The 22,203-nt window shown below is 47.7% G+C and overlaps 1 protein-coding gene across 1 annotated transcript in view; it reads left to right on the top strand.

Annotated features, from left to right (window-relative positions):
* Positions 1-400: 400 nt before the first annotated feature.
* Positions 401-22,203, top strand: part of TRIB2 (tribbles pseudokinase 2) — a 39,266-nt gene continuing 17,463 nt past the window's right edge. The window contains exons 1-2 of the mRNA XM_072642054.1: positions 401-2,237; positions 10,053-10,345. Coding sequence (XP_072498155.1) covers positions 1,968-2,237; positions 10,053-10,345 — 563 coding nt within the window. The 5' untranslated portion in view covers positions 401-1,967. The remainder of the gene's footprint in view (positions 2,238-10,052; positions 10,346-22,203) is intronic.

Genomic DNA, 22,203 nt, shown 5'->3' on the forward strand with positions numbered 1-22,203 from the left:
TGGGAAGCCCCGCGGAGCGGCTGGGGCGGGCAGTGCTGGTGACATTGACTGGGGAGCCCCCGGGGGGAGGCTGAGCCAGACTGCTGGGTGCGCGCGTCCAGGGGGGCTCACACCGGAGCGCGCACAGCCTCCCTCACAGTCTCAGTCTCAGTCTCTCTCTCAGTCTGTCTCTCTCTCTCTCTGTCTCTGTCTCTGTCTCTCCTGTCTCTCTGTCTCTCGCACACACACGCGCGCGCGCGGGCTCTCTCTCTCTCTCTCTCTCTCTCTCTCTCTCTCTCTCTCTCTCTCTCTCCCCCTCCTTCTCTCTCTCTCTCTCTCTCCCTCCCTTTCTCTCTCACTCTGACACAGTCAGACAAGAGATTCCCGGCCACGTAAGTAGCTATTAATACGGCCCGTGGCGGCGATGCAGGCGTCTTGAGCTAGGGCTCAGCCCCGGGCACTGTGGGTGCCCCTTCGCTTCCCTCTGCACCCAGCAGCCTCACACCCGCCCCCCAGCAGAGTCCCAGCCGAGCGTCTCGCCTGCTTCTTTTCAAACTGTCAAGACCCCTTCCTACCATTGCCCTCCCCCCGAGAATTTCCGCCTTGGGCTCCGGAGACCGTGAACAACAGCCCCGGCCCCGCATCGCGGAGACTGGCAAAGCAACCCGTGCTTGTGTCCGGGCGGAGAAGAGGCTGAGAGAGCTAGAGATCCAGAGCGGGGCGAAACCTGCTCCGGAGGACGAGCCTTCTGTCCCGTCTCTTCCACCCCACGCTGGGGGGTGTGCGGGCACCGGGCTGAGAGCCCCGGCGCGGCCCCGGAGGACGCCGACAGCCCCCGCCTCTTTCAGACTCGCTCCAGGGAGTGGAGGACAACCGGAGAGGCGGCAGCGGCAGGGGCCAGAGCTGGAGCGGCATGAGCCGCCTCTGACCCCGAGCTCTCCTTCTCCAGCCCAGGACGCCCCGGGCTGCGCGCCCCACGAGTGGGCTGGGCAGCCAGGCTCGCCTCCAGGCGCCGCTTCGGAAGCTGCTTTTGTTGGCCGTGCCGTGCGCCCGCCCGCCAGTCTGTCCTTCTGTCCACACGCCCGCAGGTCTGCCTGTCCGTCTGCCCGACCGCCCCAAGTTCAATGCTCCCTCGCTAGTTACTGGAGCGTTTGAGGGGAGCCTTCTCTCGCTGGGAAAAGGTGAAGACGCCATCTACAGTCAAAACGTAGACAACTTCTCTCCTCGCCTCCCCACGCCCCCCACCAAAAAAAAAAAAAAAAAAAGGAGGAGGGGGCCCCACGAGTCCTGTATGCCTTGCTTGGAGTTGCGGAGCCCCGCAGGCTGCAGCTTTCTTTTTTCTTTCCACGCTCTTTGGGCTTTGACTTTTCTTCCTTCCTTCCTTCCTTTCAATACGGTTCTCGGGCAGCCTGCACCCTGGGCCCGCTGACCGCACGGCTTCGGACCCTGCCGCCCCGGTGCGATCCCGCCCTCGGGCCACTGCTGCAGCTCGGGCTTTCTGGGCTCGCCTGGCTCGGAAGCCTCCCCGGGTCCCCCGAGGCAGTGGAACGTTGCAGCTCGCTGCGTTCTGAAGCCGGCTACCTTGTTTCCCTCGCCGCGCACGTTCGGAAGCATTAAAAAAAAATCAGCGATCGAACGGCGGTTTCAGTCTATCGCCCGCAGCGGCGGCGGCGGCGGCGGCGGCGTTGTTCCGTGCCGGGAACAAAAGGGGCCGCTCGCCGACCCGCCCGCCTGCGGAGAAAGTGCCCCCGGGACCCGCTTTTCCAGCGGCGGAGGTGCCCAAGCTAGCCGCCTCTTTCTTTGCCCCTCGGATTCCTAACTCTTCCTGCACGCAGCCCCCTCCCCTTCCCTCTCTTCTTCTCTCCTCTCCCCTCACTCCCCCCCCACCCCTTTTTAATCTCTAACACAAAGGCGCCTGCAGCCGGACTCGCCAGCGAGTGTAACCCGTCCCCACCGGGTTTTGTTGTTTGCGTGTGATCGCCACCCTCATGAACATACAAAGATCTACCCCGATCACAATCTCACGCTATGGGAGACCGCGGACCAAAACCCAGGATTTTGAAGAGCTGTCGTCCCTGAGGTCCACCGAGCCCAGCCAGAGCTTCAGCCCCAACCTCGGCTCCCCGAGCCCGCCGGAGGCTCCCAACTTGTCGCATTGCGTTTCTTGCATCGGGAAATATTTATTGCTGGAACCTCTGGAGGGAGACCACGTTTTTCGGGCTGTGCATCTGCACAGTGGGGAAGAGCTCGTGTGCAAGGTAAAACTCACCCCTTGCCCCCCCCCCCCCCTCCCCAAGCACCCTCTTCCCCCAGTGCCAATTCCACGCTTTTAAGGGAAGGAGACCCGTACCGCACTCTCTCAGCCAAACTCTTGAGCTGGGAGCAAATCCCCTGGTGCCTATTCTAATTTTATTATTGTTATTATTATTTTAACGTAGGACTAGCTCAGAACTTTGCTGGCCACTTCAGACAATAGGGGCAGGCTCTCTACCGGGGGCGTTCCAGGCAGAGTCGCTTTGAGAAGGAGCCCTGGGTAGGGAAGAGAGGCCAGAGGGACCATATGTCCAGACTCAGGCAGGTTTTTATTGAAAAAGTACGAGAGGTCGTCTGCTGCCGGACAGATCCTGGAAGACAACCTTCCACCCCCTCTCCAGCCTCTCTAACCCCCGTATCCCTTCCCCCAGCCCCATTAGAGGAGGGAATCCCCTACTCATTTTAAGACAATGCCTTTAGAATCACACAATGTCAGAGCTGGAAAGGTCCTTAGATAACTCTCTGGGCTAATACCTCTCATATTACAGATGAGGAAACTGCGGCACCGAGATGGAGAAGGGTTTTGCCCAAGGGTCTGGCTTGGCGCTTTCCTCCCAGTCTCCTGCAGCAGTACGGGTGGGAGAGCTTTGTTTGGAAGTAGGCTTTGCAAAGGAACCTAGAGGTCTGGCTGTTGGGTTGTCCGGGGTCCTCCCTCCTTCCCTCCCCGGCCCCTTTGCACAATGGGAAGGGATAAAAGCCCCAGGCACACCTCCTTTTAGGAAGAGACTGAGGCCGCTGCCGCCACCTGCACACAGCCTCCCGCCCTCCCTTTCTTTCCCATCTCAGCCCCCCTCCTCCTGTTCCCTCCCCTGCTTTTACCAGTTGTGCCAATTCGACCAGGCTCCCTTTAAGGTTTAAAGGGAAGTTAGTGGAAAGCCACGGCATGGGCACAGCTGGTGAAAGAATGAACAGCTCTGGCTTTGAGCTTGGTGGAGGGGGAGGAGGAAGGCATCCCTGCTTTGAGGGTTTGACCCTGAGTGAGGACTGGGGGTGTGTGTGTGTGTGTGTGTGTGTGTGTGTGTGTGTGTGTGTGTGTGTGTGTGTGTGTGTGTGTGTGTGTGTGTGTGTGTGTGTGTGAGAGAGAGAGAGAGAGAGAGAGAGAGAGAGAGAGAGAGAGAGAGAGAGAGAATGTGTGTGTGTGAGAGAGAGTGTGTGTGTTTTGTGTATGCCCAGTAGTGCTGGAAAATACAAAATCTGCAGAAATAGGCTGAGCCTGGATTAACCTGCTGCCCAGCAGTTAGCCAGCATCAGCATTTCATCGTGGTCCAACCTTGATTTTTTTTATAACTGCTGGGTCTGGGTTTGGAACTGGAATGAGGACTAGGCATTGAAGGCTGGAAAGCTGGGGGGACAGGCACATCACCCCCTCCAGATACAGTGCTTAAGGTAGCCTTTGGCCACTTACTCCAGAAGATACCAAGACTGTTAGCACATCATTTTCCCTATTTTTTAACAAATGGGGAAATTGAGGTGCAAGGGGAAGCAGTAACTTGACCAAGAGCACAAGCCAGGGAAGAGAGAGAACCTGTTGGAACTCAGGTCTTCTGACTCCCAAGTCACTGGCTATATCATTCCTGCTTTCTAGAAGGGCTTTTGATTCATCAGAATGTGTGGATTGTTGGCTCCTCCTTTCCCCCCAGCTGGATCTGGAATGTTTAAGCAGGTTTTATGGCAGAGTTAGGATTTAGAGGCCTCCTCCCACCATCTTTGAGGCTCTAACCTTAGGGAAAAGGTGGGGAATTTCTTCCTGTCTTCTGAGTGAGCTGAGCCTTGACCCACCCCCCTTTCCCACTGATTCCGAGCTGGAAAGAATTTTAGAAGTGCCATCGTTCCTCTGAGCCTTTGAAAGGGCCATGACAGAAGCTTGGTTAACTCCCCTGAGTGTTGAGCCCAAGAGGCAGTGCCCAGCCGTCCTGGACCAATGAACAGCACTGCTGGCCTTAGAGATGGTCAGGTCCCATGAAGCGCATCTAGTCACTGTCCTCCTTTTGCTCTATTTTCAAAAGATCTTATTCATATTTTCAGCAGAATTGAGATTGCTTTCCTGAGTGCATTCCTCCCAAGGAAAGTTCTGTGTGAGAGTCCTTTGTTTCAAACCAGAGCTGACCGTGTTGCTGGCTCAGAACTGGAAGGAGCTTGCATGATTATCTTTCCCCCCTTGCCCACTCTTTTTTTCACAAATGTAGAAGCTGAGGCTGGAGCCAGAAAAGTAGCTCCTTGTCTAAAGTAACTGGACTAAGCCCTGGCACAACCTGGCAGCTAGGCCCAAGCTGGCTGTCCTTCCTGTTGCTCATCCTTTGAATCCAGTCCTTTACTGCTGACCATGTAAACCTGTGCCCTGCCATTGGTCTGGGTCCTCACAGTACCTTCAGGCTGTGACTTGTAATTGCTCAGCCTCTATCCACCCCTCCCCAAGTGAAGGACTCCTTCACGCCCCCGTGAGGACAGGATTGGTGTTGCCATTTAGCCAAAGCCGGCTGGCACGTTTTCACCTTCTCCTACCTGCTTGCAGACAATGCTGCTTAGGCGAGCACAGGCTAAAGGCAGATAGATACAGGGCTTTCAGAAGCTTGCCAAGAGGAAACCGCTAAGTGACTGGGCAAATCAGCCCAGAGAGCCTGGGCTCCTGCAGGTTGGCATTCTCTCTACCTGCTACTCTGGACTAGAGAACAAAGCTCCTCAATGCAGGTCAGCTGATAGGCACAAAGGATGGGCTGCAGCAGTGATAATAATGGTGGTGGTGGTGGCAGGGGACAAGGAAACTAAGACCCCTGTTTAAAAGGCAGCATCAGAAAGAGGAAAGAAGGGAGAAAATAAGCATTTATTAAGTGCCTACTGTGTACCAAACAATTTACAAATATCTCATTTGATCCTCACAACAATCTTGGGAAGGAGGTGCTATTTCTACCCCCATTTTACATTTGAGGAAACTGAGGCAAAAAAGTTAAGTGACTTGTCGAAGGTCACACAGCTAGTAAAAGTCTGAGGTCAAATTTTAATTCAGATCTTCCTCACTCTATCTATAACTTCACCTAATTGCCTGCATTTGAGGTCAGAGGGCCTGGGTTGGGAATTGTTCTTCAAAGCTTGCTGCCTGCGTAATGTTTGTTGAAACATTTTATCCTCTCTGGGCCTCAGTTTCTCCATTTATAAGACAAGAAGTTATGCTAGATAGTTTCTTGGGTCTCTTCCAGCTGTAAATCTTTGATCCTTTAAGGCCTCTATAAGAGACCTTTGTCAAAGAAACAGTCATTCTGAGACCAAAAATACAGATTCTTCTAAGGGTTCTTCGGATATGACATTTTTCAGAGAACTATGTTCATTTCAAACACTATAGTTAAGATGCTGAAAGAATAATTAGCATCTTTATTTATCAGGAGGTTTGTTTTTTTTTCCTTCTTTTCTTTTTTATATGGAACGACTATTTCAGCACTGGGAGTGACTCTCAGTATGGATGTTCCTTTCCCTGATACAGATCTCCAATAAGATGTCTCAGGAACAGTTCCAGAACCCCAAACTTTCTGACTCTAAGGTCAGCCTCTGTCTCTTATGTTATAGTATCCTTCTGGGAAGAAATGATTAGGTGTCAGATCATTCACCATTCATGAAGTGTGGAGAGTAGAAAGAGGCCTAGATTTGGAACCTGATTTGTACTATAGGGTAAGAAGGACAGTACCTCCTTTGCTATATCCTAGACATTTTGGGGTGATGCAAAGACAAGGAACAAACCAGTCTCTGCCCACAGGGAGCTCACTTTATATTAAAGAGAAACAACAGAGCTCACAAAATTAAATATAAATCTGATAAAAAGTACAGAAAGTAATTTCTGGTAAGAGGGCTTCAGAAAGTGATGTGATAAGGTTCACCTTCCTGTAGGAGGTGGTAGCTCAGCTGATCTTGAAGTAAGCCAGGGAATCCAAGAGTCAGAGGTTTTAAAAAAAAAATAATATTGCTAGCAGAAGGGCCTAGAATGCCTTGTGTACAGGGAAGGGACTTGAGATCATTTCTCAGGGCCATCCTTTGTCTGAATCCATGACCCTGTGACTTTTCTCCCCTGGACCTCAGGATCTGCCTCTTTAAAATGAGGGAGTTGAGTGGCCTGACTGATCTCTCTGGACTCCAGCTTTTAGAGAGATGTCATTGGTCACCCTCTACAAATGAAGTCCCCAAATGAAGAAACCAGACTACCGAATTCTGGGCTAAGTTTCCTCTTTGGGGGATAGAAGGGGATTGATTGGCAATGCAAACTCATAAATGGAGTTATTTCCTCTAATAAAAATTTGGCTCTTTCTCATTTTATGAGACGGATGTAGCTGCTCTGTTTTTGAAATTGTCTGCCATTTTGGACCATGACCCTTCCCTCATCCTCCCTCCCTTTCCTGCTTGACTAGCCAATGCTTCCATCTTTGATTTTAGGAAATCTATCTCCTGCCAGGAGGGATTCCTGCCCTGAGGAGGAAAAACAATGGGCTGCTTTGACCTTGTCAGATGAAAGGAAACCAAAGGACAGTGGAAGGAACAGCTGGGAGATGAGGCCAAGGGCGGCCTGCCAAGGTCACTCTCCCTCTCTCCTCTGCTTACTTTTTGACCTCATCCAATTCCACAAACACTGATTGAGCATTTGCTCTCATAAGGAGAGTTGACGTTTAATCTGGGTTTGCAGACAACTTCACATTTATTCTCCTCTGAATCTGGTGAGGTCGAGGCTGTTCTCATCATCCCGATTTTACAAATGAGGCACTTGAGGCTAGGAATGGAAGCTAAGGAAGATTGAAGAGGGAAGGCAGAGTCAAATGGGGGAGAGGGTTCTTGCTAGGTCCAGAAGATTCAAGGGTAAAATCCTATAAGCGGCTTCCCCATTTGTCACCCCCTAAGTGACTGAGCCAGGACTGGAACCCAGCTATGGACAGCCAGCTTTTCCATTGTCCTTGGTTGCTTCATGGAAAGCCCCAGTGCCTGTGTTCTGAGACCTCTTCTAGCTTTGGCATTAGGTGGGCAGTACACTGGAGAGAACCTTGCATCCAGAGTCAAAGGGCCTGGGTTCAAATACTATATCTGCTCCTTACCTGGGTCTTAGTGGCATGTCACCTACCTCTATGGGCCTCAGGTTCCTCATTGGTGAAAGGATGAATGAAGTTGTTGACCTCCAAGGTCATTTAGACTCTAAATCTATGATTCTAAAGTCTTCTAATCCCCCCCACCCCCCTTCATCTGAGCTTTAGAGAAGGAAACTAAAGCTTGGAAAGAGAGTGGTAACTGGCACTAGGTCATGTGACTAAAAAGGGTAGTGTGGCTTATGTTTGGATTTGAACTCAGGTTTTCTGGTGCTCAAATTTAGTACATTTTCTACTACCCCATTTCATGGTCTAAGGCCCCCCATTAGTTGAATATTCCTAGAAAATTGTCTCTGAAAATCACTTTGATTTAAAAAAAAATTAAAAAGGCAACCTGCGTCTAACAAATAGACAGTAAATTGTTATTGAATGCAATTAGTGATGTGAAACAGAAGAATGCTGGCCCCTCGTTTACTCTTCTCTCATACGCCCTCTGTTGCTGGCTGGTTATGTCTGCCTCAGCAGAACTGGAAGTCCTCTCCGAGATATCGGTGAGGTTTCCCCCAGTTTCTTCTGCCCCTTCCTGGGGGATCCGATTGACTCAGGTGTTTCCTAACCTTAATTGCCGCGGCCTCTGAAGGCAGAGCTCTGAGGTCAGCCCTTGATGGTCTCCCTGTGTGATTTGTGGTCGTGGGGGTGATGTCGATGTAGTGTTCATTCTTAAATTCTCGGTGGCAGCTGTGGTGGCTGGGTGGCTTTCTGGAGATAAATTTATTAGAGCTCGTTCACCCACAGTGAGGGCATGCCCCAGTCTTACCCAGTACACTAGTTCAGGAACCTTGGGTAATCTCAGAGCCTTAGTTAGACCTTGGATCTGAACATGGTTTACCCATTTATTGCTTTTGTGATTTCATGAAAGCAACCTCTCCTCAGTGAACCTCAGTTTTCTCATCTGAAAAATGAGAAGATTGGTTGAACTCAGTATTCTCTTCTAGTTCTAAATCTATAATCTTATAATCTGGGAGGCAGTCCTGGCTCTGACTCTTACATGTTGTGTGTCCTTTAGCAAGTCATTTAACCTCTCATTTTCTTAGTTTCCCCGTAGGAAAAAAGAGGGGTTTGGACTGTATGCCTCCCAGATCCCTTTTACCTCTGAGTCTATGGGCTTATTATCTGCAGTCCTAGGAAACAACCTTAAAATGCCCTGGGAATTTCACTGAGTATTAAGCAGGAACTCAGAGCTGACAATCGTGCTTGGTAGCTAATAGACTCCCCAAGTCCTGAATGGATGTTAATTGATAATATGAAGTGCATTGTTTAGAGAAGGATCCAGGCTGCTTTCTAAGTAATGGTTCCGCCCACACTTTGTGTCTGCCTCTTTCTCCTTCACAAGCTCTTGCATGAATGACATTGCTAACCTTCATTCCTGGCCATGTTTTTCAGTCACATGGTGAATTCAAGGACTTGCAGACAATAGACCAGGCTTCCACCACGTTTTGCAGCCTGGGTCCCTGTTAGATGGGACTCTGATTCCTGCTGCTTTGGGGGTATTTGATCAGCACACAAAAGCCTGTGATTTAGCAACCAGTAAGAAAAAGGGACAGGAAATCACTCGGCCATGGTTTCATTAAGGCAGTTGGGACTGGAATTCCCTCCTCTCCTGTCTCTCTACCTGTTGAGATCCTACTCATTTTTCAAGGTCCATCTTCAATGATACTTCCTCTTGAAGCCTTCTACCATCCCCCACTCCCTAAAAATAAATGACATTGATATCTTGGGCCTCAGAACTCTTATAGCCCTGTATATGTCTCAGACACATTCTCCTGTGGATTCTAGTTATTTGTACATAGGTCTTACTCTCTTGATAGACTGAAACCCCCTTGGGCTTCACTTGTCTTATTAACCCCTCTGTATCTATCTCAGGGCTTTGCAGAGGGAGTCGTTGTCTAACTGTTTTAAGGAAATGAATTGTCCAGGAAATGTAATCGGATTTAAGAGACACAAGGTCACAGTTGTAGTCCTGACTGTCATGCTTTACTCAGAGTGAACTTGGTGCAGTTAGTTTGCTTCTCTGGGCATCAGTTTCAGTCTTTATAAAGTGAGGGGGTCAACCTATACATCTGTGATGAACCAACCAGTACCAACACCCTATATTTCTGTGATGTACCGTCCAATAGCACCATCCTACATGTGTGTGACGTACCATCCAGTGCCAACATCCTGCATATCTGTAATGTACCACCCAATGCCAACATTCTCTGTTTGGTTTTAGTCTTTGTTTCCCAAGGTTGTTCCTCGTTAAAACATGTTTTTGTGTTGTGTCTAAGAGCCCTCCCAAGTCTGATGATCTGTGTCCAAGGATTCCTCTCAGCTCCATCATTCTGTGTTTTATATTCTCAAATCAGCTTTAACGTTCTGTGCTGTGTGGTTTCTCCCCCAGTTCTCTATTCTAAGGTCCCTCCCAGCTCTGATGTTCTATGTTCTAAGGTTTCCCTTTCCAGCTCAGAAGTTCTAAGACAAATTCTCTAGGGATTTGTCTAGCCTTGTCAGTTTCTGTTCTGTGTTTTTAGGGCCCTTTCAGGTCTGATATTTTGTGTTGGGAGATCCCTCCCTGCTCTGGCATTCTTTCTTTGCTTGCATTAACATTGAGCTGTCCAGTTCAACCAGGCCCTGACCCTCTGCTCTCCTGCTTCTGACTCTCCTCAGGTGTTTGATGTCAGCTGCTATCAGGAGTCTCTGGCTCCCTGCTTCTGCCTCCCTGCCCACAATAACATCAACCAAATCACCGAAATCCTTCTTGGGGAGACCAAGGCGTATGTTTTCTTTGAACGGAGCTATGGGGACATGCATTCCTTTGTGCGAACCTGCAAGAAGCTAAAAGAGGAGGAAGCAGCCAAACTGTTCTATCAGATTGCATCTGCTGTAGCTCACTGTCACGATGGGGGACTGGTCCTTCGGGACCTCAAGCTCCGAAAGTTCATCTTCAAGGATGAGGAAAGGTAAGGCGTTCCCTGCTCCCTCATTCATCACCTTCATGACCTGGTGGTAATGTTGCTGTCCTAATGCAGGTGTCAGAGAGACATGAGAAGTTCGATGATGGCAGGGTGCATTCCCTGAGCAGCACCTAGCTAATAGGGTAGATATAGGGCTGGGCTTGGTGACAGGTAGACCTATATTTGAATCTTGTCTCAGACCCTTACCAACTAAAAGAAGGGGGTTCAGCTCAATGAGTTATTAGGTCCATTCCAACTCTAAATCTCTGCTTCCATGAAGACAGACAGGGTAAGCATGATTAAAAAATTCTGGGAGGTAATCAGTATAAATTCTGTAAGGATTTCAGCCAAAGCCTAAAAGGTGAGAAAGCCAAAAGAATATGCATCTTTTTTCTATGACTTCAACTCATTGTAACTAGATAATAATAATAGGAGAAGGGATAGGGGCCAGATGTGATTCCATGGGTATAGGGTAGTTCCAAGCGAGCAAGCACCTTCTACTGGTGCACCTTCAAAAACAGGTGAGCACATTGATATTGAGAAAGGGCTTGCTTCCGGGTTGCACACACAGTTAATGGGTAGCAGAGTATGGGTTTGAAATCAGGCCTTCTGAGGCTAAATCCTAGGATTTTGCTACTGGTCTGGCTCACTCTCCTGAGATCCAAACCTTTATATTCTGTCTTTTTAGTCAGCACATCTAGGTCATCTCCAGTTCTGTCCCTAAATATTTATGGGATATTTAACAATGCTTTCTCTTCTCTGTACCTCACTTTCCTTATCTGTAAAACAAGATGATTGGACTACTAGATGGTCTCCGAGACTACAATTCTCAAGTAAAATGAAATGCGGCTGACCTAGAGCTCAGCAGGGCTCACACTTCATCTGTTTCTTCTCCTAATAAAATTTAAAGAAAAAATGTTTATCTGGTTGAAAAATCATAGAATTAACAGAGAATCTCATATGGTTCAGAGTAGGAAGCAATAGGGACCTTAGAGATGATGTAATGCAAGGGTACTTCACCTTACTGGTGTTCTGGACCCCAGATCCCTTCTCAGAATAGTGATTTTAAATGCACACAATAAAGCACAGACCTTGAGAAAGGAAACCAATTATATTGAAATAGCTATAAAATCATAAAAAACCCACAAACTTTTGGACTCCAAATTAGGAATTCTTGATTTAATCTAATACCCTCACTTTGGAGAGGAAGAACCTGCATCCCAAAGATGAGACATAATTTGCTCAAGGTCCTACACATTCTAAATCTTGGTACTGGGGATTTTGATCCCAGAATTTAGCTTCAGAAAAGCAATCAATCAATTAAGAAGTATTTGTTAAGTCCTTAACTATGTGCCATGCGCAGTATCTGCAGGATCTTGGACAGATTGAATCCCCTCTCTGGCCTTCTCTGTCAGTGAGGGATCTGAAATTCTACGTTCTGTGTTCCAGGGTCTTAGGCTCTTTCTGCTTCTCCATACACCAATAAACCTGGGGTCTGGTCCTAGTTCCATGGCCTTTGACAAAGCACACACCACTAAAAATGTTGTGTCCTTCCTTAAGAATGTCCCTCCTTCAGATCCCCCACAAGTCATGGAAAAGAAGCATCAGTGTGGGTTCTGTATGTCTGGATATGTTGTGGGATGTATCTGCCTGCCTGCAGTGGGGAATATGGCTCTGGAAAAGATCCGAAAGATGTTGGAGTAGCGTGGGGCTATGACCATTCAGATGGACTCAGTGGTGCTTTCGGAACTCTGGGAGGTGTTTCTAAGCTTCTCCCTCTGTCTCCAAAATGGGAATGAAGCAGAATTTTAGACACTGGGGACCACTGGTGTTTTGGGGACCATAGAGGTAAGGGTGGTGAGATTCTCTGGGAGCTCAGCACCATTTGGGATTCCAGGTTTGGATCAATTCCATTTTATTGGGGAAAAGCAAAGAGTGGGTTTTGTGCTCTACGTTCTTGGTTCCTGCATCCAGGTTGGTGTCCAGAGATACTAGATGCATGGATGGATGGGCTGATTCAGAAGAAGGGCCATGGGGAGTGGGAAGGCCTTTTCTACCTGCCTCCAAGAGTTGTTATGAGGATGATACTTTGGAAACCGTGTGAAAATGTCAATGGTTACTTATTGTTCAGGCCTGTGACTTGATTGTTCTATGAAGTGACTGGTTGGGAACCCCCTTGACTTCCTGGGTTGCTGGCAAAGATGTGGTCTGGTGGTGGAGCTGAGGGATATCTCTCGGGTTTATGATTACACTGTTCAATGAGGACCTCAGATGGAGTGGCTTTTAGCTGAGGTGTACTGGTCTAAATGGGTCTGTGAAAGACCTGATATAAGATTGAAGCTGGAAGACTTATCACTCAAAGGGACACTATAAAAATATCTGTACCCTCTCATTTAATGGAGGAGAAGACAAACTCTTCAGAGAGTTCCTCGGGTCACTGAATTAGAAATGAAAGGGGCCTTCAAGGTGATCTAGCCCAGTCCATCCTCCATCTTCTCCAAGTGAAGCACCTGGGGACTACAAAGGTTAAATGCCTTCGCCATGTCACTGCTGGTACATAAGCCAGGATGAAAGCTCGGTTCTTTGTGCATCTCCTTCCTGTGCCCTTTCCACAGCACTGCCTGAGTTGGGGCCTAGCTTTTCACTGGGTGCCAGGAATTGAGACAGAGGAGATCTGTTGGATGGGGAGTTGCTGGCTTAGGTCCTACCAGGGAAGACAATGTAAACACAGGAAGTGGTGACAAAGAGAAACACTCACTTTTGCAAGCAGTCTGCATGCTTCTCTCACAGTCCTCCTCTTCCACCCACCCCCAATACCCTGCCTAGCCCTCTGGGGAATCCTGTGCTAGAGTGTCCCTGAGGTGGCAGCTTCTCCTGATTCATCTCTCCTCCACAAAGAAGCACACATTGTGGCACTGCTCATTGTCCCAGAATCCTAGAGTGGAGTGTTTCATCTGAGAACACCCTCTGGCCATAGCAAAGCCCAAATTGGGGGGAAATTCAGAGCATGAAATATCAAAGCTTAGGGGAACCCTTGGAGTCCAGAATCAGCAGAGCTGGACAGAAACCTAGAACATGGAATGTAAGAGCCGGGAGGGACCCTTGGAGTCTAGAATAAGCAGAGCTGGGCAGAAACCTGGAATATGGAATGTGAGAGCTGGGAGGGACATTGGAGATCACAGAAGTACATACAGCTTAGAGGGGACCCAGGCTCATTTTTGAGTTGGCAGTTGCCCTCTTTCCATGCACTTCGTTGCAGATCCCTGAAGAGGTAAAAGAAGCTCTCCTTTATACTTGGATCATACAGTGACCTACTGCTCTTGGGAGTTTGACTGAGGATACAGGTGCTCTGGGCCCAGCTCTTGGGCTTCTCAGCTGAGTGGGGACAGGACCACAGGCTGTGGACCAAATGGATCCTCAGAATTTTTTATTTCTTCCTGCTTTTCCCACTAAACTTGGGCACTGAGAGGGAGACTTTGTTTGGCAGATGCCAATAACTTCAGAAGAGTTTACTTAGCTGAGGAATTCTTTCTATCTTTCCCTCGTGGTGTGTCCCTGAACTCCAGCAGGACTCCCAATGACACTTTCATGTGTCATAGCGTTGGCTGATGTAGGTCAGACATCTGGCCAGCCTCCTTACAGCCATGTGCAGGGCCAGTGTGTTCTGATGGAAGAAAGAAGGAGCTTGGAGTCAGCAATCTGGGGACTGGACCTGATCCTACTTTTAATTAGATAGAGACAGAGACAGAGAATGGGGGGATGACAGGGATGGAGGGAGAAAGAGAGATAGATAGACAGAAACAGACAGACACACACACAGAGCAGCTTGGTGGTACCATTAATAGAGTGCCAGGCCTGGCATCGGAGAGACCTGAGTTCAAATTCAGCCTCACACACTTACTAGCTGTGTAACTCTGGGCAAATCACTTAACCTCTGTTTGCCTCAGTTTCCTCAACTATCAAATCAAGATAATAATAGTACCTATTTTCCAGGGTTGTTGCCAGGCAGAGACAATAATTGCAAGGTGCTTATAAATGTTAGTTATTGTTATTAACGTAGAGAAGCAGAGATAGACAAGACAATATCAAAAAACAGGATAGATTAGATAGATAGATAGATAGATAGATAGATAGATAGATAGATAGATAGATAGACAGACAGATATATGTTAGATGAAAATTAGCTAGATTGATGGCTAGATGGAGGGAGGAATGGAGGGATGGAGTTGGATGGATGGATCTAGATATAATTATAATATTTTTGAGTATTTATTCTGGGCTAGGCTCTGTGTTGCTCACTGGAGATAAAAGTACAAGCCAAAGGAAAGCTAGTCAGTCCCTGCCCGCCAAGAGCTGACATTTTAGCAGGGGAAGACTATACATAAATCGAATATGAGAAAGTAAGGGGGCCAGATGTGGAGATGTCCAGATAGTCAGGAGCGCAACCCAAAGGGGAATGAGCCTGGTGTGCTTGGATGCTTCATGGAAGACTCCAGAGGGGAAGAGGAGGTAAAGGCATCTTCCAAGGGAAGCAGGCTGCCTGTTTTCCCACGGGCCAGACCCTTTACTCATCTGAAGGAGCTATGGCAACTGGCTTGGAAAAGAAAAGGCTCACGGATGGATAGCATTGGGAGGGGAGAAGGGAAGGGAACACACATTTGATAAGCACCTACTATGTACCAGGCACTTTCCAAAGTATCTAATGATTCTCACCATGACCCTGGGAGGCAGATGCTGATATTACCCCCATTTTTCAGATGAGAAAACTGAAGCAGACAAAAGTGACTTGCCCAGCGTCACATAACTAGGAAGTATCTGAGTTCAGATTTGAACTCAGACCTTCCAGATGTCAAGGTCAGTACTCTGCCTACTGGGCCACCTGGTTACCTCAAGAGGGATTAGATTTGTGAAGCTTGGTCCCCAAGGACAGACCCAGGGGTGAGGAGGCTGATTTAGGCTTGTTACGAGGGGAGAGAGCAGGGAGGAGGAAACCTCCTGACAAGGAGAGTTCCTTAGCAGTGAAAGCAGCCACTTAGGTGGTTTGGGTTCCTGGGACGTGTTTGAGCCAAGGCTGGATAACCACTTGTAATAGCGGGGATTCCTTTGGCAAAGGACTCGATGCCCAGCTGCTGCTTCCAGCTTTGAAATTTTGTGATTCTGTGCCCATGAGCTCTGGGGTAAATAATGTCTGACAATGACAAAGTGCTTTAAAGTCCAGAGTCCTTTGCAGGCATTGTCTTGTCTCCACTTCACCTCAGGATGGGGAATGGGTCACTCAGGGCAGGTTTTATTATCATCCTCATTTTACAGATGAGGGAACTAAGCCTTAGAAAAGATCAGGGCCTTGCCTAGAGTCAGGCAGCTAGTTTGTACTGGAGATAGGATTCAAACTCAGGTCTCGTCTGGCTTGTTGTCTAGTATTTTTCCTTATGCAGTGCTGGCATTCTGATCTTCGTTTCTTTGCCAGGCAGCTAGTGGTAGAGTGGATAGAGCTCCAGGCCTGGAATCAGGAAGACCTGAGTTCAAATCCAGCCTCAGACACTTAATAGTTGTATGACTCTGACCAGGTCACTTAACCTTGTTTGCCTCAGTTTCCTCATCTGTGAAATGGAGTCAAATATAGTAGATGACATATATGTGTTAGCTGTTATGGTTATTTAATTTTCCAGGAACCTGCCAGAGCGCTCTGACTGGGGCGGGTGCTTGATGAGCGTTTGGTAAAATGAGTGTAATGGGAAATGTCCCCTTCCTGAGTGCCAATTGTCCGGTCAGCCCAGCACAGAGGATGCCCTGATTCCAGCCTTCCTCCACTGGGTTCTTAGATAGGAGATAAAAAAGGACAAGTAAAATATGTTCTCTGGACAGCAGTGCCTAGCAGCCATGGAGGTGCTTAATGAATGGGTTTTGGATGAGTGGATGAAGAAGTGAATGATTCAGTTATCAGCTATTTAACATCACAAAATTGGAAGGGGCTTGATACAGGGTCCAGGCCAGGACCCTCTGTCCATGTGTCAGGTCATATGTCAGGCCATGATCATGTCAGGACTCTATCCATGGTCCAGGCCAGGACCCTCTGTCCATGTGTCAGGCAATGATCACATCAGGCCTCTATCCAGGGTCCAGGCCAGGATGCTGTGTCCATGTGTCAGGCCATGATCCCGTCAGACCTCTATCCAAGGTCTAGACCAGGACCCTCTGTCCATGCGTCAGGCCATGATCCCGTCAGACCTCTATCCTGTGTTTACGCCAGGATGTTGTGTCCATGTGTCAGGCCATAATCCTGTCAGACCTCTATCCTGTGTTTAGGCCAGGATGCTGTGTCCATGTGTCAGGCCATGATCCTGTCAGACCTCTATCCAGTGTTTAGGCCAGGACGCTGTGTCCATGTGTCAGGCCATGATCCTGTCAGACCTCTATCCAGTGTTTAGGCCAGGACGCTGTGTCCATGTGTCAGGCCATGATCCTGTCAGACCTCTATCCAGTGTTTAGGCCAGGACGCTGTGTCCATGTGTCAGGCCATGATCCTGTCAGACCTCTATCCAGTGTTTAGGCCAGTCCATGTGTCAGGCCATGATCATGTCAGGCCTCTATCCAATGTCCAGGCCAGGACCCTCTGTCCATGTGTCAGGCCCTCATACCATTGCTTAAAACAACCTTCCCCTCTCTCCTGACATGCCTCTAGTAACTGAGAAGCTCCTCCTTCATATGAGAACTAATCACTGTTTTGTAGGAAACTCTTCATTGCTAAGAAGGCTGTGTTTTTGTTTCCCTCTCACGTTGCTCTCCTGTCTGTCTCCCTGTGAAGTCACTGGGTCACAGGTTTGGTCAGTTCCTCAGATCCCCTCTGTTCCAACCTGAACCTCCCTCCCTCCCCTCATAGTAGACTTGCAAGTAGGCAGCCAAACTGGAGACCTCCAAGGTGGGGAGCCCACTGAAGCAGCCCTTTTACTGTGGAAACTATCTTGTGTATCCTTGTCAAATTTGCATATTTCATCCCCCCCTTTCCTATTGCCCCTGCTTTTCTCTTCCGGCACCCAGCAGGGCAAGACTATTCCCTAGGGGGGTTCTAATCTCCCTCCTTTAAGGAACTCCTTTGATTTCTTAAGCCATCATAGAGTGCAATCAGGGCTGGGTTAGGAGTCAGGAGACATGGGCTTAGATTCTCATTCTGTCCCTTGCAATATGTGACTTTAGGCAAGTCCCTTGAACTCCTTGGGCCTCAGTTTCCTGGTCTGTAAGATGAGGAGGGTAGACTCAAAGATCCCTTTCGTCTCAAAATGGATGGTCCTCCATTCTTCTGATCTCTCTCTTCTTCTTCCATCCATATTAAACTTCCCCAGCTCCTTCACCCATTCCTTCTATGGGATGGCATTGAATCCACTCTCCACCTTGGCCTTGCTTTTCTGAATGGCCTCCAAGTCTTCAGTGGGGATGATATTTAGGAGGGACAATTCAACTTCTTTTCAGAAAGCCCAAAGAGATCATGTTAGTATAATGGAATTCTAGCATTGGAGTCAGAGGACATGGGTTTGGATCCTGACACTTTTGCCTGTGAAACCTTTGGCAAATCATTTCTTCTTTCTGGGCTTCAGTTTCCTATTTTGAAAAATGAGAGGTTGAACTGTATTATCGCTGTGGTCCCTCCATGGGTCCTTTTAGCCATCTCTGTTCTCAGGTGCTTTCTGGCTCTTGTAATCTATTTTCTAAGGCTTGTTCCAGCTCTGACATAGGGTGCTCTAGAAGGTCCCATCTCCATGTCATGTATTGTCATTTCCATTGCTATGAAAACTCTTTCCAGCTAGGGATTATGTTTTTCCTCTTTTTGTATCCCTGGTGATGAAAATGTCTGTGCTCATCACAAAGTAAGTGCTTGATAAATACTTCTCATCTCTCCCAGCTCTGACATTCTGCATTTTGAGATTTGCCCAGCTCTGAGGTTCTGGGTTTCAAGGTCCCAGCTGGCCCAGTCTTAGATCCAGTCTTATCCTCTGATCCAAATATGAAAATGATGCTCAGAGGATGCTCCCTCACTGTTGTTCTGCCTGATACCTGTCTAGGGAGAATCTGCAAATGACAAATGTTCCTAGTGACCCTTATACTCACCACTATATATAGCCGCTGCAGTGGCTAATGCTGCCTTGGCATTTCCTCTCCAGGCTGATGTGGGAAACTCCAGACACTGGGGAGGATGGGCCAGTGAAAGGCCCTGCCTGTCCCAGAAGGGTCTCGGCTGAGCCCGGGGCTCTCAGCTTCCCCAATATGATGCCAATATTCCTTCACAGGGTGTACTCCCTCTGGCTTTTTGGAGGGACTGTGAGTTGTATTAGAAACCAGGTGTCTCGGCAGTTAGCAGCTGTCATGCACTGTGGGCAGGCCTGGACAAGAGCTGCCCAGGCATGGGCGGTTGATGCCTTGGCATCAGTATTGGGAAAGCCCACACTGGAGAACCCCTAGAAGTTGCTGCTGGGCCACCCTCATTTTCCCTTTTAGCATCTGCTTACATTCTGATGGTTCCTAGTTACAAGGCTCACTGGTACTCTGAGAGGCTGACTGCCCTGAATCAGAACCTGGCCTCAAATCCTGACAATGGCTGTACAGCTATCACATCACCTCTTAGGAGGATCAGTTTTCTGATGTGTAAAATGGGAATGATAACGTCTCTATTCTAAACCAGGAAAGCACTTTGTTACCTTAAAGAATTTTAGGAATTCAACAATAGCAAATATTTTTTTTCTTTTTTTAATTTTCAGTGTTCCACAATCACTACCATACAACCTAGATTTTTTCTTTCTCTCCCTCCTCCTCCCTCCACCCACCTCCCTCCCCCGCAAGAGGGCATACAATTTTATATAGGTTCTACACATACAATCCTATTAAATACATTTTCACCATAGTCATGTTATATAGAAGAATTAAAATGAATGGGAAAAATCATATAACAAACCAAAATGTAATACAAAAGAAAATGGTCTGCTGTAATCTGCGATTGAGTTCCATAGTTCTTTCCCTGGGTGTGGAAGGCATTTTGTCTTAAAAGACCATTGAGAATTTTTTTAAGCCCTTGCTTTGCAATGAAGTACTAAGTGTACCAGAAAAATTCCTCCCACACTGTGGTTGTTGCTGTGTACAAAGTTCTCCTGGTTCTGCTCCTTTCACTCAGCATCAGATCATATAAGTCCTTCCAGGCCTCTCTGAAGTCTTCCTGTTCATCATTTCTTATAGCACAATAGTACTCCATTACATTCATATACCACAATTTATTCAGCTATTCCCCAATTGATGGGCATCCCCTTGATTTCCAGTTTTTGGCCACCACAGAGAGAGCTGCTACAAATATTTTTGTACATGTGGGACCCTTTCCCATTTTTATGATCTGTTGGGGACACAGTCCTAGAAGCAGTATTGCTGGGTCAAAATTATGCACATTTTTGTAGCCCTTTAGGCATAGTTCCAAATTGCTCTCCAGAATGGTTGGATCAGCTCACAGCTCCACCAGCAATGAATTAGTGTCCTAGTTTTCCCATATCTTCTCCAACATTTATCATCTTCCTGTTTTGTCATGTTAGCCAATCTGATAGGTGAGATGTGGTATCTCAGAATTGTTTTGATTTGTATCTCTAATCAATAGTGATTTAGAGCATTTTTTATATGACTATAAATATCTTTAATTTCTTCCTCTGAAAACTGCCTGTTCATATTATTTGACCATTTATCAACTGGGAAATGACTTGTATTCTTGTCCATTTGACTCAGTTCTCTCTATATTTTAGAAATGAGGCCTTTATCACAAACACTGTTTGCAAAAATTCTTTCCCAGTTTTCTGCTTCTTTCTAATCTTGGTTCCATTGGATTTGGTTGTGCAAAAACTTTTCTGTTTAATGTAATCAAAATTATCCATTTTGTACTTCATAATGCTTAATAGGAAATATTTTTAAGCACCCTACTATGCTGAAGGATCTGTGAATAAGTATCTATTAAATGCCTAGTCTGGGCCAAGCACTAGAATTCCAGGGTTGATCATATACTATTGAAGTATATGAGGAATGTGAGCTATCTCTCCAGCCCAGTCTCTGTCATTAGCTCTCGGGGTGACCTTAGATGAGTCACTGCCTCTCTGCACTTACCTTTCCTCATCTCTAAAATCCAGGTCAGCTCAGTTCAAGTGACAGATATCTGAGATGTTCCCTACCCTCTTGGAGATAATATTCTAATAGTTGTGTGTGTGTGTGTTCCTCCTTCATTGCCGAAGAAGACCATGCCATCAGAGAGATAATGACATGACTTACGCTTGACTTTGTTTAGAGTGAAGGGTGTGTAGATCACCAGCCACACTTCTCCTCCAGAGCCATCTGAATCCAGTGACCAGATATTCAGCAGGATGACTGGAGATGACCCAGGATGAGGCAATTGGGGTTCAGTGACTTGCCCAAGGTCACACAGCTAGTGAGTGTCAAGTGTCTGAGGTGAGATTTGAACTCAGGTCCTCCTGACTCCCGCACTGGTGGTCTATCCACTCCACCACCTAGTTGCCCCAATATTCTAATAGAATCACTCACAGAAGCTCCTTACAGTAACAGTAAATAGCAGCATTTATTCAGGGCTGACTATGTGCCAAGAATTGGAAGAAAAGTTCAGAGGCACTAAGTCTTTCCTGACTGGACTGTAATCTCACAGGAGCAGGAGTCTAGGGTTGAAAGATACCTGCCTCAGTGGCGCTCCAGTCCAAATCACCCTACACCACTGCCATTTGTCAGATGAGAGAACTGAGGCTCTGGCATCCCAAAGGTAGTAAATCCCAGAGGCAGGATTTGTGCTGCTCCTGCATTCTCCCCTCCCCCAATAGGCTCATCCATCTTCAACAGGAAGGTCATCAGTTTATTTTCCAGATGAGGGAGGTCAAGTTCATTGCTCAAGGTCACTTGGGTAGCAAGTGTGGAAGCCAGGAAAAGCGGGCTGACAAGTGGTCATCAGGGTTTGGCTCCTCCCTCCCTCCTGAGGCAGCTCCTTTCACTTTCAGACAGCTTTGATCTTGGTCTGAGGACAACGATTCCCAGTCTCCTGAACAATCATTCTAGCAGCCTCCTCAGAAAAAGGAAGTAAGAGGTCAGTCTGCTGTGAACCCTTGGGGAGGATGCCATGTTGGTTCTTTATCTAGCCCTTCACTGCTCATCCCTTGCACAATATAGACCAGGACGTTGCCAGGAACCTAAGTCAAGTTCACTGGCCTCTAGTTAGGAGGCTATTTCTTCCTCTTCTTTTTCTGCTTCATTCTTCCCTTTTCCTGCATGTGTTCTTTATTTCCCTCTCCCATTGTCTTCACCTTTCAGGCACCATGCACAATTGGTCTTGGGTTCTAGGATAGGCACAGATAAAGCTTCTGTACTGATAAATGCAGGAGACAGAGAGGCAAATCACAGTGTGTTGTGAGGTCTGAGGTGGAAGGTCAGGACTACAGAGAGAGTGCTGAGGCTGTGTCTGGGAGGAAGCCGAGTTGGGAGATGGGCCAGGGTGATTCCTTAGGAGCTCAACAGCCAGAGATGGGGGAAGAGAGATTCTAAGGGGCACAAAACAGGAAGTGACAGGTATATATGAAAGGTGCTAGGTGATGGTTTTGGCCAAAGTATTGTGCAAGTGGTAGAAAATAGTGTGAAATAAGGTTGGAATAAGAATGTCTGGTGCTCTAGCCTGTGGGGCCTTGAGACCCATGTTAAGGATGCAGGACTTTACTTGTGGGCCAGTGAAGAGTCCTTGAAGAAAGGGATTTATATATAAGGGGTATATAAAGAATATTTGTCTGGTAGGCCTGTGAAAGATGGAGAGGAGCAGGGAAAGAGGGAGCCAGGAAGACCCATGAGGAGGCTTG

Source organism: Notamacropus eugenii, chromosome 1, assembly GCF_028372415.1.
Source record: "Notamacropus eugenii isolate mMacEug1 chromosome 1, mMacEug1.pri_v2, whole genome shotgun sequence".
NCBI lineage: Eukaryota > Metazoa > Chordata > Mammalia > Diprotodontia > Macropodidae > Notamacropus > Notamacropus eugenii.